The following is a 16281-nucleotide window of genomic DNA, read 5'->3' as shown; positions in this document are numbered from 1 at the left end:
AGATCAGCATAGCTGTTGCTCAGCGTACCCTTTTTCCAGGAACATAATCTTTGCTATAGGAGGTTTGTCCTTTCCCTCCGTGCTCAGAATGTTAGCAACTCTACTTCCTGCTCCAAGGAAAGGAGGCCAAGTACCATTTGTGGATATTTTGGAATAAGTTCATTTTCCCCCCACATACGATCCATCAAGTGACTGCTGAGTGTTCTGAAACAGAGCGGTTATTGGATAAATTATGTGACATGGCTTTTATCACTGGTAAAGGGGGAAAAAAAACCCTGTGAAACAGAGAGGTCTAAGAAATCGCGTGTTTTACTGTTATAAATGGTCTAGAGCATGTGACACCGAGAAGGGATTAAAAAGAAAAGGACAGCCTCATATTAAACCGGTTGAGGGGATGGCATGCTCTTCCCCCCGAGCCATGAAGACTTTGATCCTACCTTCTGATGTCCTGGGAAAGCACCAAGTCTTATTTCAGCATCAACAAATCCTTCTTCGTCCAATGACACAACTTCACCATTACCTCCGTCTTTCCACTTTGGAGATGTCAGGTTATGGACCAGTTTAATTGCTACTGACTTGTGCACAGTGTTTGTATTTGCCCAGTATATTCCAATTTGAAAAGCCTCCTGGAAAAACAATGCCTCAATTATAAAGTATTTTTCTTAACTTTGATAGTTTTACCTCAATTCAGAGTAATTTTTTATATTATATAATAGGTCTACTTAGGCAACCAAATCCCTTTATGAGTTGTGTTTTTGTTTTTGGAATGGCAACCTACATTTTATTATAGTTCTCAATGTTTTCTTTGATTCACAATGGAATTTATATTCATGGAAGGGGAGGAAAAAAAAAAATCTAACCCAAACTGTGGCTCCCCTATAAATAACAAAAACTTAAAAATGAAGGGCTTCATTTCACTTGACTAGAGAATAATACGCAACCTTAGGTACATGTAGGTCAGCATTCCAATTCCATAAGGAAACATCATCCGATTATTTTAAAAAAACACAAACACACACAGGAAAAATGCAATTGAATAAAGATGTTCATGAACTAGAACTCAAAAAAAGGCCTCTCCAATTGCTTCCCACCAGGAAAACATTTTATTTAGGAGTTCTTTGCATTCTATTTTCCTACAGATTTATGTGCTTTCTTGAAATGGGTTAGCCTTATCAAGAAAGTTCTCTTGTGATGGAATACAGTCTTGCCGTGAAATTCTGTTTTATATTAGGGTCCCACCCCCAATGCCAGTAATGACTCCATATTGTTATTATCAACAACCAGGTGGACATCCATGATTATGGACATCCAGGTCTTTATAAGGGAAAAGGGGCTCTGATAAAAATAGTTGCTCAGAAAGCCTTGAAGATCTCTGAGAATTTCCCTAAGAACCCCAAGTGTATTTAGGGAGTGGGTTAGCACAGAATATGGCTCTATATCCTTAACATACCCTGAGTAGGCCAATCATAATGCTTGTCAAATATCCTGTACAGAGTGAAAATGAAAATGAAAATGTAACTAGTACAAGTTATCAAATTTAATGATAACTCAAGCATGAATACTGCTGATGGGGGGGAAAAAAAAAAGACATCTGAAATGTCTTTGAATATCAAAGCACATTCCATACCTCTTACATATGCATCTAAGAGGAGAGTTTTCTACAACTGATTCTGTTAAGAATATAAATGTGACCTCAGAATAAAGTCTAGTTGTTGAAAGAAAAGAATTCATATTAACTAAAAATAAGTTATAGTACCTGAAAATTAGGAGGGATAATAATTTTGCCAGCAGGAACCTGTAGAACAATCTTCTCCCCTTCAAACAGCCAGAGGTCCCACTTGGATTGATTGATGAGCAGGGCCCAGGGTAGAAGCTCTATCAGCAAGGCTCTAACATATGGCTTCCAGACTGACAGCTTCACTCGCATTGGGCTATCCCACTGACTCAGCTGTTCACTCCTGTTCCAAATACCACATCCAAGAGACTCAATGAAATACAATGACGTCAGTGTTCATGAAATATGTTTAAGGATTCCAGACACACAATGCTCTTGTATGACCCTTCTTCACACCAGAACCATCCAATGCTGAATCTGCATTCTGGAGAAACTTCTCATGCAATTATGTTCTAGATTATGAGTAAAGCGGTCCATAAAGCACATCTACCCAGACGATAGAAGGTTGGAATCTGATAGATACGTGCAAATATTTCCTTTCTAAAAGACTTTTTGGGGTGCCTGGATGACTCAGTGAGTTAAGTGGCTGGCTCTTGATTTTGGCTCAGGTCATGATCTCAGGGTCCTAGGACAGAGCCCCATGTCAGGCTCCACGCTCAGTGGGTAGTCTACTTGAAAGTCTCTCTCCACCCCTCTTCCTCCACCTCTCCCCTCACTTACCTACTTCCATTCTCTCTCTAAAATCAACCAATCAACAAATGAATCAATCAATCATTAAAAACCTTTTAACCTCTAACATTTTGGTGAATGGTCATTTATTTATCAATATTGAGTAATGTTTGTAGAAAAAGGTTGCTGGGGACCATTACCTGTCAGAATCCTTTTTATTATAGGGCCACATGGGTTGAAGGGAACTTTCTGGCCCATAGAAATCATCAAGGATCTGATTAACTGTGCCTCCAGGGTGTATCTTAGTGGCTATTTGCTTGATGAGGGAGGTTGAGATGGGAACGGCACAGTGGGAAGGATCATCTTCTTCTCTAGGAAATGGAAAAGAATAAAACAGGAGTGAATATCAGATTTCTAAAGTGAATTTATTGAAAAAAAATCGAACTATAGATGTATCATAGACCAATACCTTTTGTGACATTGAGTCAACTTTTTTGGTGATTTAGGGATTAGTGACACAGTTTTTGGATGATCTGGGCCCTGACCCCTTTTCCCTGTCCCCCTCCCCCACATGCTTGGGTGAGAGCTCTATTCATTTCTTCTTCCACAGAGAAATTATGTCAATTAAATCTTCCAATCCCTCTTGTTTATATCTAAGTTTAATGAAAGAGGCTGAATTTTATCCAAAACCACTGAAGAAGATAAGGGAACACAGGCAGGGCAATTTTAAAATAACGTTCTCATAAGATAAGGGAATCATACAAAATATTCTATCTGCCTTCTTCCCCCAATAGTATAGGTTGCTTTTCTTCTCTCTTAGGAAAACGTAAGGATTTTTCCAGTACCTTGCTTGAAATGTTAGGTGATGCACAAGGTCAGGTTCTATGTTTTGCAGCGGTTTTTCCTGTCCTTTTCCTGGAATAATTTGTGTTTCACTCAATCCCAGACTCCTTTTCTCCAAATGTATGATAATGGGGTCTGGAAGATGACTCCTCATGATAAAAAGAGGGCTGAACACAATCTATAAAAATAAAAGGACAGAACAACTTTCATATTTGCTTTGTTGCAGTATTCCAGCTGTTTGATGCTGAAACAAACTTGTAATAAATCTCTTCCCTGGGTCACTCTGACCTTAATTTATTTCAGAACAGGAAAGGTCAGAGTCATATACCATATTTTAGGGCTGGAAAGCACTCACCAGTCGTTGTTGCACTTGAGAATTGGGTTCTAATGTCAAAACTGTGCACCAGACATAAAAAATGGAACTGTTTGAAGATGGCACCTGCACAGGAGGTAGAAAAGGGTTCTGTTAAATACCGAACAGTTTACTAATTAATCAAAATGAGGCAGAGATCGAATGTCAGTTTGGAGGATTAAAAAGTTTAAAGTTATAGAAAAAAGCCATTAAAAACAGAGAATAAGCAAAACCAGACTTCATTATGGCATAAAGTGAATGTGCAGCAAGTCAATGAGGCCAGCGCTTTCTTAAAGACAAAGGCATCCGTAAGAGGAGAGGCTGATACAAGACTGGGTGGGAGAATGGCGGGGAGGATTTGTCCTTTGTGGCAAGGAAAGTGCCGATGGTGGAGTGTGACAAGGAAATAAAAAAGGAGTAGACCTTTGTGAAGATTCTCAAGTCGGGGGGTGCCCTCCTTCCCCACTTTCCCCCTGCATCCCCATCCCAAGCCCTGGTGCATCAGGATCTTTCTCAAAATATAACTTGTCTCCACCTGAAAAAGGCAGCGTCGTGGCTCTCAAGGCACCTGGAAATGATACCACAGCTGTGCTGCTGTGGGGCGGGAGGAAGCAATATCCCAAGTCTTTTTATCTTACTTCAGATCTCCCTCTTTTGTACCAGTCATTTTTAAAATAAAGCGCTGTACTGAATAAAGAGCAAAAGGAGAAACTTTTAATTTTAAAAACTGCTCTACTCGGGCGCCTGGGTGGCTCAGTTGGTTGAGTGGCGCTTTTGGCTCAGATCATGAGCCCCAAGTCCTGCGTCCGGCTCCCAGCTCCACGGGGAGCCTGCTTCTCCCTCTGACCTTCTCCTCTCTCATGCGCTCTCTCACTGTCTCTCTCTCAAATAAATAAATGAAATCTTAAAAAAAAACAACACAAAACTGCTCTATTCCAGATTGCCGCACATCTCGTACCTGAATGACAATGCTATACTCAGGGGACTTAGATTCCAAGCACACGTCTCTTGACCAGTCTTCATCTCCTTTGGCCTTTACACACAACTCCGTCAGTTCACTGTTTTCCAGTATGTATGAAGGCAATTTCTGTTTGGCTGTGAGGCAGTCGAAATGTTCTCGAATGACAGCTTGTCCATCTTGACCGATGTAATGCTGAACGACTTTCAGTTCTATGCTTTGAGACAAATAACTGCAGATGATCTGTCTTCCACAGATGATAATCTAAAACACAATAAACACACACACATAAAGTTTCACCCGTTTGGATTTCCTGAACTGGTGACATGTTCACTGTTATTACCTGTGTTGGTTTTGAAGGAAAGAATGTGAAACCATGAGCTTGTTTAGAGCAAACGGGAAGAAAGGCTTGGGCGGAGAAAGGGATTTTGCTTTGGTCATATTAGGTTTACCGCACTCAAAGGACAGGCACAGGCAGGGCCCGCAGCAGCCAGCTGGAAATGCTGGGTGTGTGCCTGAGTGGGCGGTGGGGCTGGAGACAGCCGACCTCCGGAATGAAAGCCTTGCGAATGCGCAGAGGTGGAAGAGAGCGGACCTGGAAAAGAGGTGCAGGCTTACACCAGCAACTGACCAACAGCCTAGCGTCAGATTCAGGGGCAAAGAGCCAGGGAAGGGGCCCGAGAAGAAGAGGCAAAGGACTGTGGCGGTAAACCAGGGGAAGCTGAAGTCCCGAGAAAAGGCCCACCAGGAAGGGGTAGTCAGTGATGTCACGTGATGTGGCAGTCACCAAGGATGGGGACCGAGCACAAGGCTTCAGCTCTCGTGGCTGAGAGGCCAACTGGCGATTTATGTTTCCAAGGGTTTCTTGCAGTCTTACACAATAAGAGATCACTTTATAAATTGGTAATACAAACAACTGTTAAGTCAGATGCCTAATTATAGTTTATTTTATTCAGGTTTTCCCACAGAGTAGAAGCATGTGGCTTTGTAAAACACACAGAATGAACCAAAGATTCATGGATTCATTTTTCCTCCAGCTAAGAGTACAGTTCACAGTAGGCATTAAGAAATACTTCTTAAATTGGTTGAAATTGAAAAGATAATGCAAAACTTTATTCCTATGCAGTGAGTCCTACTGTAATACAAATATTCACCATGACTGGAAAATATAGGACTTTCACGTACTGGATTTTCTTATTTGTAATATTTTTTTCTAGATTATATGAATAGTAATCATTCATAGGCACACCAATATATATGTGGTTTCCCAAGCATGTGATGGTTAATTTTATGTGTCAACTTGAATGGGCCACGATTGCAGAGATACTCGGCCAAGCATTTTTCTGTGTGTGACTGTGAAGATGTTTTTGGATGAGGTTAACGTTTGAACTGGTAAACTGGTAAACTGCCCTCCCTACTGTGGGTGGGCCTCACCCTGTCAGCTGAAGACCTGACTAGAACAAAGAGCCTGTGTGAGAGGGACTCCTCCTGCCTGACTGAACTGAGACATCGGTCTTTCCTGGCCTTTGGACCTGGGCTAAAAAATATCAGCTCTTCTTGGGTCTTTAGCCTGCTGGCTTTCAGGCAGGAACTACATGTCAGCTCTGCTGGGTTTTGGCTTCCACAGCCGTGTGAGCCAATTGAAAAGAAATCTCTTCCTCTCTTTCTCTGCATACACATGTATGTACATACACACAAATCTGTATGAATATATACATACATCCTATTACAAGGCATTTTTACACATTAACTCTCTCATTCTCACAGTAACCATATAAAATAGGTGTTACTAAGACTTGTCATCTTAACAAGGAGAATGATGTCAGATGACTTGCACGGTGTTACCCAGACTCTCCGGCCCAGAGTCTGATAGTCACTCTGAAGATCTGTCTTTCATAAAATTAACACCTATGAATTAAGAAAGCCTAGAAACTATAAAAAAGGGAATGAAGACTGCCCATAATAATGCAAATGCGACAGATGTCACTGGTTCCATTCCAAAGAGGTGGTCCCTCCTTCTCCCTTTTAATAACCCTGATTCGTTTTAGGTCTCAAAAAGGAGCAAAGTACTCAGGGAAGGTGGACACCTCCATGGCCTCCACAGTCTGTGTCACAGCTGGAACAAACTGATCCTTGTAATTCCATTCTCCATTTGCCAGTGATTACTTTAGGGGTGAACATGGGGCACTGTTTGGCTAAAGATATGAGAAGGAAAGACTGCTAAAAGTTTCTGGGAAAGATTTTACTCCTTGATAAGGGACAGAATTTGAGAAGAGAAAGCCCGCTTCTTGTCTGCCATGGAAGAAGTTGTGAGAGGATATATGTATGTACATACAGCTTCTGTAGCCATCTTGAGACAAAAAAGGCAAATCAAAGAGGATAGAGGAGAAGCAGACACAGCCCTGAGTGGCTTAATTAACCAACACCTAACCTGCCTTCCTCATTCTTATTATATGAGATAATAAATATAAAATAGGAATAATAACAGTATCTGCCTCACTAGCTTACTATGAAGATTAAAAAGCCTACTTTGTTACTTCAGACTAAAAACACCCTAATGGATACATTTTCATATGTATTTTGTAGACATCACTGTAAGAGTATTAAGAGTATTTTGTAGACATCACTGTAAGTAAACTATTATTTATACAAATATATATGATTATTTATGAATGAACTATTATTTAGTTCATTATAAAGAAACCTGCTACATTGATAGACCATTGTTGTTTCATTAGTTGAACAGTAAAGTTTAGCATTTTCTTAAACATTTATTTTCCAACTATCTATTCCTTTGACTTTTCTTTAGAAGGAGTACATCTGTAAAAACCAAGCCGTGCTTAACTGTACATTACTTGTAGGCACTCTGGCTGTTAGAATCTTTTAAAACAATGTTTTCTCAATAACAAACACATAAGTCAACTGAACCACGAGTCCTGAGTTAGCAAGCAAGCTTTTCTTCAGCATATGCTAGGGGTTACTAGGCACTCACGGTTAAGTCTTATGAGGCCTTAGCATCATCTAACTTTAAATAAACACGTGAAGGCTCTGAGGCAGTATTTAATTCTGTTCTTCCTCTTGATGTGCCCAGGTCTGGCAATGTATGCACACTGCTCTTGCTTTAGAACCTTTGGGCCCCATGAGATTTAGGAGAGAATTTTGCTGTCTCTCACAGAAACCACAGAATCTCTGCAACCATCTGGGACTCACTTTGTCTAAAGACAAAGATCCTCTTGGTGGGTTTTTATAGTTTCATTTTCAACTATAAAGCCTGTTAAATAGGCTTTCAAATATGATAAAAAGAAAACCCTTAAAAGTGGCCAGGGAGAGAGGGCTACTTAAATGAAGGAAAATCCAAAATGGCTCCTCCTCAGAATGGTGTTCTTCAGAGCTGCTCCCACACAGGGTTCAGTGAGAGCCATGTCTGCTTTTCTTCAAAGTGGCAACACTTACAATGCCTTTATTTTGAAAATTATGGTTAGAATTTCAAGATTAATTTATCAGTTGAAGACAGCTACTTAATTTTTTTAAATGTAGGGTTTCTCTTTAATACACATTTCCAGGTTTCACACTAATTCTCCTCTTTCCCCAAAGCCACAAAGATGTGTATTGAAGATTTCCACATATGATTTTACTTAGCAGGTTTCAGAACTCTTATTAGATCAGTGCCAAGAAGAATAGTGATATTAAAGAATAACTCCAGAGCACCAGATGCACTGGAAAATGATATCTTAGCCCTGATTAAAAGTGTATGTATAAAGATACAATATATATACATACATACATATGTACATTTACGTTTTTTAGAGTGGTAAAGCTTTTCTCAATGAGGGGATAGGATACATGGAAGTCACTGTGTGTTCGTGGGTAGCTGTGTTATGTACAAAGTTCCTGAAAATTTTGTATGTGGTCAATTATCATTCAGTTGGAGAAATGGCAGGGGTATACGAAAGGCAGGGTACAGACAACCAAACCTTATTGTTCAGGCATCAGCCAATTCTCCATTATCCGGGGGCGTGTTAATGCAGTTATGGTCCATCAGTGAGCTGCACACACTCACCTCCCAAAATCTTTGAAAGTAGGCAGCTGTGGTTTATTGCAAATTTCCCAACCCAGGTTGGGTAGAAGGAAAGAAGCCAAGATGTTAGAGAGGCAGGAATCCACGAAGCTCTTCTGAAACCTTGATTCCTATCTTCCTTCCCAACCTGGCTAATTGAGGAAATCCTATGTCTCTGATGTACTTTAACTGGAACTAACCTGAATTTTAGTTAATCTATGCTGACAATAAGAAATTAAACCCAACTGAAAGACTAGAAAGGGTTTTCACAACAATGCAGCAGTTATTTTGAAGTTGGTGGTCTGCTGAACCTTTCAGCATTACCTGCGTTCAGTACCAACCATTTTACATTTTGCTTCTTCCTCAGTTAAAATGAATTGCTGTTTCTGTGCTCCACTTCTCACGGTTCTGCTGAGTGACTAAAATGGCCCTCATTTAGAGCACAATCTCATTTGGCTATGACAATAAATGCTAAAACTCAAAGTGTAAATCGTGTGTATGAATGTGTGTGTGTATGTCTTCCATGACAGAGGGCTGGAAATGGACTTTGCCAGTAAGACGGCACTTCTTTCAGAAAAGTAAATAAGTAAATGCGGTGGGAGCGTGGCTATGCTTCCATTATGGATTTCCGAAAGGTTCTTTCCTGCCTGGCTACATTCTACATTTTTTTTAAAAAAGTAAGATAATTTACTATAATAAGATAGAAGCAGAGAAAAGTGTGAGAGGAAGTCCCTACAGAAAATAATTACTACACATCCAATGGTATGAATAACATTTGGAAATCCTGAAATGTGATTTGTCACCAGATGCCTTAAAATCTGTTGATTTGACATTAACAGAGAGGATGATTAAAAGGATTCCTTAAACTTCTAATGCATGGGAAATTTCTGTGAGTCCCCAAATTTTGTGAACCCCTCCTTACACTAAGATTTTTAAGAAATTCTAATAGTCTGAAAAACTCAGAGAGTCAGTAGATTGGTTGGGACAAATATACATATTTAGTTATTTCAAGGATTAATGTATTTTGGTTAAAGAATAAAGTATATCTTTTTTAGTCTGGGAAGATGTATCAAGTACCACAAAAACATTCACATCCTTTGCTCAGGTAATTAAATTTTATAGCAAATCATTTTGAGGACAGATCCAGACATTCTGACATACATATGTATACACACAGATATTTATTTAAGGATTTATTCTAGCAACCAGTTGGAAATTATCTAAAGGTGCAGCAACAAGGGGATACCCAAATGGGTCTCAACAAACCATGTGGCAAATTATGCAACCATTAAAAAGATAATTCAGCTCTGCAGATAACACGAGAACATAAGCATCATATAATGTTAAGTGAAAAAACAGGTTGAAAACTATATAACCAGATCTCAAGTTGGTTAAAAATAACTGCATAGAAAAAAAGTAGAAAAAGATACACTGAAGTAGTAATAGTATTTATCTTTGGGTGGCAGAAATATGGGTACTTTTCTTTTCTACTTTAGACCTTCCTGTGTTTTCAGAAATATTTTAAAATAGTTAACACAAAAATAACAACAGTGTTCTAATATTTACTGGGTGCTTTATTTTGCAAAAGGAATATGATGTTCAGAAAGGTTAAGAAATTTGCCTGAGATATTAGGTAATAGATATTAGAGCTGGGAAATCTCTTCTAGTCAGAGGGAAGAAAAGGTAAGTAACATTTTGTGGGAATTTTTAAAAAAGGTACTTTCCATGGCCAACTCTTCTGACTTATGACCTACTGTTGCAATGTGTACAGGAACACAGTATATATTAATTTATCCCTAAAATTTAATATTACTCCTTGAAGGTATATAATATCTATGCAAGAAGGAGGCACTATCATTTTTGTATTTTTTTAAATGATTTTATTTATTTATTTGACAGACAGAGATCACAAGGAGGCAGAGAGAGAGGAAAAAGCAGGCTCCCTGCCGAGCAGAGAGCCCGATACAGGGCTTGATCCCAGGACCCTGGGACCATGACCCAGGCTGAAGGCAGAGGCCTTAAGCCATTGAACCACCCAGGTGCCCTATCTTTTTTTTTTTTTTTTTTAAGATTTTATTTATATAGTTGAGAGAAGGGGAGAGAGAGTTTGAGAATGTGAGGGGGAGGAGGGGCAGATCAAGAAGGAGAGGGAAAGCAGACTCCTTGCTGAGCATGAAGCCAGAGGCAGGGCTCCATCCCAGAACCCCAAGATCATGACCTGAGCCAAAGTCAGATGCTTAACCGACTGAGCCCCCAGGCGCCCCAGAAGAAGGCACTATTGGTGTTAAGACAACAAAGTCTAACCAATGGTATGGATTCCTGGGACTATTTCATTCTTGTAACTATAGTCGGAGTTATGACAGTAGGCCAGGTGCTACTTTTAAGCACTTTACCTATACAAACTCATTTAATTCTCACACTAACTTTATGACAAAGGCACTATTACTATCCTCATTTCACAGGTCAGGAAATTGATTCACAAAGAGGTTAACTAACCTGAAGATCACATAGCTAGCAAGGAATACACAGCCAGAGTGGTTATGATCTTAACCACCAATGATATTCTGTGGAAAAATATTTCTCCATGGAATGACCCTGTCATTCCATTAACTGGTAACTGTTTTAGCAACCATATGCAAAAGAGCTGAATGAATTGGGAAAGTTCAGACCAGAGCCACAGTGGTCAAAGTGTGGTCCCCTGGACCAGTAGCATCAGTAACAACTGAGAATTTATTAGAAATATAAATTGGCACATCACTCCAAGACCTACTGAATCTGGAGCTCTGAGGGTGGGACCCAGCAATCTATGTTTTAAAAAGCCTTCTAGGTGATTCTGACATACATGCAAGTTTGAGAACCACTGGCCTAACGGAAGCACAGGGGAAACATCTTGGCTTCCCTTGTGTTTTGGAAGGGCTGTAATACAGAGGAGAGATAACTTAGTCCTCACCATAAGCTATTGCGTACATCTCCCAAGTTCTGAAGAGTGGTAAAAACTGGCTGAACGGTGAGAGATTTGGGTTCAAAATCAGGAAAGAGCTTCCTTTAGAGATGGAAGTAATCATTTATGGGAAGGGCTGCCGTGTGAGGAAATGAGCCTCTTATCATTGGGAGTATTCAAACAGATGCTGAATGACCATTTCTTAGGAATGCTGGTAAATGCGAAGGTGGATAAGGCATTCTTCAAAGACCATGAGTGACAGAATCAGAAAACCAGAATGTATTAATTGAGCAGATATTTACTGAGAGCATATCCAAGTACGACAGTTCTGAGGGCAGATGAAAGTCAGTGACACATCTTGTTCTCAGGACTCTGTAGCTCAAAGCTCATGCTCAGTTAGGCTGATCTCATCATGGGTCCCCATAAGACCGATATGTCCCATGTTCCTATCTTTATATTATACTGTCTACCTGGAATGTCTTCTCTTAATCCAAATTCTGTTTTCCAAAGCCCAACTTGAATCATATCTTTCTAGTGAAACCTCTAAATTCCCTTCACACTTACTGTCAGTTGTGCGACACACATGGTGCCCGACATACAGTTGGGTTTATATAAATTTGCAGCTTAAGAGCAAAGATTGTGTCACATAGTGTCTTTCGTTTCACTCTGTTTTACTGTAGGCAATACATAATTACTTAAGGAATAGTCAATTCATTGGGAAGATTCCTCTGCTCTATTCTTTTCACTTCTGTGAAAAGAATAATAGCCCACAATAATGAGAACATGATGTCCAGCTCCCTGATTAGGTGGAGATCAAGAACGTATATGGCACAGGTCCTACTGTTCACCTCACCACTTGCTTCCTGTCTGCTCCTGGCACACGGCAATGGACCAGCCCATGTTGCTTGATAAGAAAAGCTCCCCTTTTCCTTTCCCAGGGACTGAGGGCTGTTTCTATCATGTCTTCAGTTCACATAAGCTCACATAAGTCCAGATGCAGATGTATATGTTAAAACTCTTATGACAAATCCAGTTATGATGTGTGCAGTGAAGCCAGTTTTCAGATTTTAATACTTCCTTTTTTCCTTTCTACTCTTGTCATATGCGCCATGCTTGAAAAACATCTTCTAAAAACCACATTTTCACATCTTAAGAACACAAAAAAAGTGTCAGATACTTTTTTCCCCTTTGCAGTCTTAGAACTTCAAAAACAGCCAAAAGGAAGTTTTATAAAATACGTAAAAATATGTGCTGAGAGCTGAGGTTTTATATGCCAAGAGTTAGACCGTAGTGAATTTTTACTGCAGTTAATATTAACTCCTAGGAAAAGAAAGCTTGCTGGAGACCCAGGCCCACTCTGTCATAGGAGGTATCACACTTTCTCGAAGATTATTCTGATATGTCTGAGAACCAACTCCTGGTTATCCGCTGTTGGATTATCCAGAGTCCCCAACACCCAGTGCTTCTTTTCTTCCTTAATAAAGGCCTTTTGGCTATTTCACAGCTCATTAGCACCTCCACCAGAAGGTAGGTGATGACAGCGAGAAGAGGTGAAACTAAAATCAGTAAATTTTACTGCTCGTTAGCAGCTCTTGTAAAAGATGTGGGACAAAGGGTTTGAAGCCATCACCATCCTCAGGATCATCAACAAGCACATACGAAGTGGGAGAAAAAATACCCAGGCTTATCACTGTGGGTTTTTAAATTATGAATTATTTTCATTTCTTTAAGTTTCACTTCCATTAATTGTGTCAAAGAATTAAGAGCTGTCTGGGTCACGAACACAAGGATCTCACCTGTTTTTGCACTCCACTGAGCTGCTGAACCTTGATGACGAGGGAAGCAGTCCGACCCTTGTACTGAATAGTTCTAATAAACGTTCCTGCGTGGTCCACACTGAAGGGCTCTGACCAGCGCCAATTGCCCCAACCTTCAATACAGATGTGTAACAGCTGGAGAGAAAAACAATAATCGTCACGATGCCAAAAGTGCCAACAAAAATCTAGTCCTAAAATGAAAGTCTCATTGCTGGAAAACCTTCCTATTTGTAATATTTAGCATCTGTTTTCTTTCTAACCTGCATTATTCATCCACTTCCAGCTTATTCAAGCAGGCTAAGAATAGCAAATATGCCACAGAGAGTCAATGTGGTTTTCCAGATCACATTTTAAACCTTCTTAAAAATAATTGTCCTATCAAATGGTAAAAGGCCTGTTGAACATTTGAGAAAAGCCCATTTCATTCATCTGGAGGACAAGAAGGTCGAAGTGTGAGATCAAAGAACATGGGTCTTGGCTGATAGTTTATTCCCTCTTATGGCTAGACAGTAATTAAAGTAAAATTTCATTTGTTGCATTATTTTTGACCCTAAATTGCCATTCCTTATTTATTCTTTTGATAAAGAACAAAACAGCAATTTGAGGATGCAGTTCATTCAATATACTCTATGAGATCACATATATCATATGAGAACTATCTTCAACATTTTGAATGTATGAAAAAATGTCTTTGTTTTACTTTTTGCTAGCCATGTTATTTATTGTAGCATTTACCAAACGAGTCTCCTGATTCACATTCATATTTATTCACACATTATTGCCAATTGTGGTAATATTTAGATTTCTTCCATGATCATCAAATATTTTCTATTTCCACTCCTACCCACTAAATGCAATGAAGAAAATCAGTTTAACTGAACAAGTATTCCAAAACAACATAATAATTACTGCTTCTTTAGGATACATGTTTAAATGAACATAAACAGTGTTCTATCCAATTACTAAGAATAAGAAATAAAACTGACATCTTAGGAAAAACATTTGTATAATATACAAACGATTTCCTTCATGTCGTATATAATTTTTTAAAAGAACGAACCAAAGGCTGATCGTATGAAACATTTTCCCAATTAACAGAATGAATAAAACTATAAAAACATTGTATAAGAGCTATCATAATGGGCCCTTAAAATAAATACATTAAGAATTTACATGGGAATTGTCATAATAATAAAAGTCTTTTGACAGAAAGATTATCTTTCTGCTTTACCATTAGAAGGAGCCTTTAGAAAGTACCTAAATTAAAACATTTCCCAAGGTCACTAGTTATCACAATATGATTTTGGTGGAAGGTTAAGGGAGGATTTGTTTATTTCTTTGTTTTGAAACACCTTAATAAAGTATTTTTTCAAAACCTCCTAACTCATCTCCCTGCTTTTCATATGGCCCCACTCCAATTCTTCCTCCATGCAACTTCCAGTGACCCTGGGAAATCAAAAAGCTACCATCCAGATGACTTCTAGAAAAGAAAGGTAACAAGGGAAAGGAAGAAAGAAAGAAAGAAAGAAAGAGAATGGGAGGGAGGGAAAGAAAGGGAATAAAGAAAAAAAGGAAAAAGTCCTAGACAGCAAATACCTTTAGGGAAAATTTGGTCTTATATACACTCTACAACATAAAAGTACCAGAGTTATCTTTGATCTTTAAATATTAGTTACAGAGAAAAAAAAAGAAAAACAATAGTGGTGTTTGGAACCATTTCAATTTTTTGTAGCAGCAACTGGGAATAAAGCTCAGGGCATACACAAAACTAAAAGAAACAAGAAAGTTGTTTTCTTTGGAGAGACTAGTAGCTGGAAATGACAAAAAAAATAATGAGGCAAGGTACTTAAGGTCAAGCTCGGCTATATTTTTCCTGAAAATTCCACAGCCTCTAAAGGTTTAATGTATACAACGTAATTGGAATTGAGGAGTGTTCACATTTGCATATGAGCTCAATTTTAGGTAGCGGCTCCCTCTGTGTACACAGCTTCAACCGACTGAATGTCACCAAGGAGTATGTTGTTGGGTTTCGCTTGGCACCTATGTGTTCTCAAAATGTTGGCGTAGATATTTTCTTTGAATTATGAAAATCCAGATATGTCTGGAATTAGTTAACACAGAAAAGTCAGGTGGGAGAAAAACATCACACTTCTTCCCACATGCATCACTGGTACAATATTTGTAATGTTTGGTCGACTGTTCAAAGCATTTAAATAGCTATTAGACATATATCATTTATTAGGGAAGGAACTGCATTCCTAAGAGAGAAAACCTACAAAAAGGACCTGAGAAGGCCCAACCCTACTTGGGTCATCCTTCCCATGGTGTGTCCACTTCAGGCACTAGACAGCAATGCGGACGCTCATGGACCTCCACTGAGTGGGGGGAGTTCTGTTCTGTTTAACCAAATGACTACATTTCTTTCTTTCTTTCTTTCTTTCTTTTTTGAAGGTTTTATTTATTTATTTGCCAGAGTAGGCATAGAGGCAGGCAGAGAGAGAGAGAGAGAGAAGGGGAAGCAGGCTCCCTGCTGAGCAGAGACCCCCAATTTGGGGCTCGATCCCATGACCCTGGGATCATGACCTGAGCCAAAGGCAGAGCCTTTCATCTGCTGAGCCACCCAGGCACCCTAAATGACTACATTTCATGGTTCCAGGTACTGAAAAAACAAATACTCATAGATCTGCTTTTCTTTCTATACTGAAGGAACTAAATTCAGGAATAAGAAGGTGAAATTCGTGTTAGACTACTTGATCCTAATGTGATTTCTTTCTATCATTCCTCTGATATATTTTCTTACTCAGATACTATAAGAAAGCTGATATGCTAGCCGCTATGGAGGAAGGAAGGAGGAAGAACCGTGTCTTCTGTCCTGCAAAGAGCTTACGATCTTATGGGGAAAATAAAGCATGCACAATAAAACAAGAGGCATTTGGAGAGATACAACATGGTACAGGAGTCTAGAGAAA

The 16281-nt window shown here is 39.2% G+C and overlaps 1 protein-coding gene across 3 annotated transcripts in view; it reads right to left on the bottom strand.

Moving 5' to 3' along the window:
* The window catches only part of VPS13B (vacuolar protein sorting 13 homolog B), a 756179-nt gene that overhangs the window by 48369 nt on the left and 691529 nt on the right, over positions 1-16281 (bottom strand). For all 3 annotated transcript variants that reach the window (XM_059394925.1, XM_059394927.1, XM_059394926.1), the window contains 7 exons: positions 13292-13447; positions 4498-4761; positions 3543-3626; positions 3190-3365; positions 2545-2715; positions 1757-1958; positions 438-626 (listed from right to left, as the gene is read on the bottom strand). In XM_059394925.1, coding sequence (XP_059250908.1) covers positions 438-626; positions 1757-1958; positions 2545-2715; positions 3190-3365; positions 3543-3626; positions 4498-4761; positions 13292-13447 — 1242 coding nt within the window. The remainder of the gene's footprint in view (positions 1-437; positions 627-1756; positions 1959-2544; positions 2716-3189; positions 3366-3542; positions 3627-4497; positions 4762-13291; positions 13448-16281) is intronic.

The sequence above is a fragment of the Mustela nigripes genome, chromosome 3 (genome assembly GCF_022355385.1).
Source record: "Mustela nigripes isolate SB6536 chromosome 3, MUSNIG.SB6536, whole genome shotgun sequence".
NCBI classification, from domain to species: domain Eukaryota; kingdom Metazoa; phylum Chordata; class Mammalia; order Carnivora; family Mustelidae; genus Mustela; species Mustela nigripes.
Note: the sequence above shows the minus strand (reverse complement) of the source record. Positions and strands in the feature narration are given on the sequence as shown.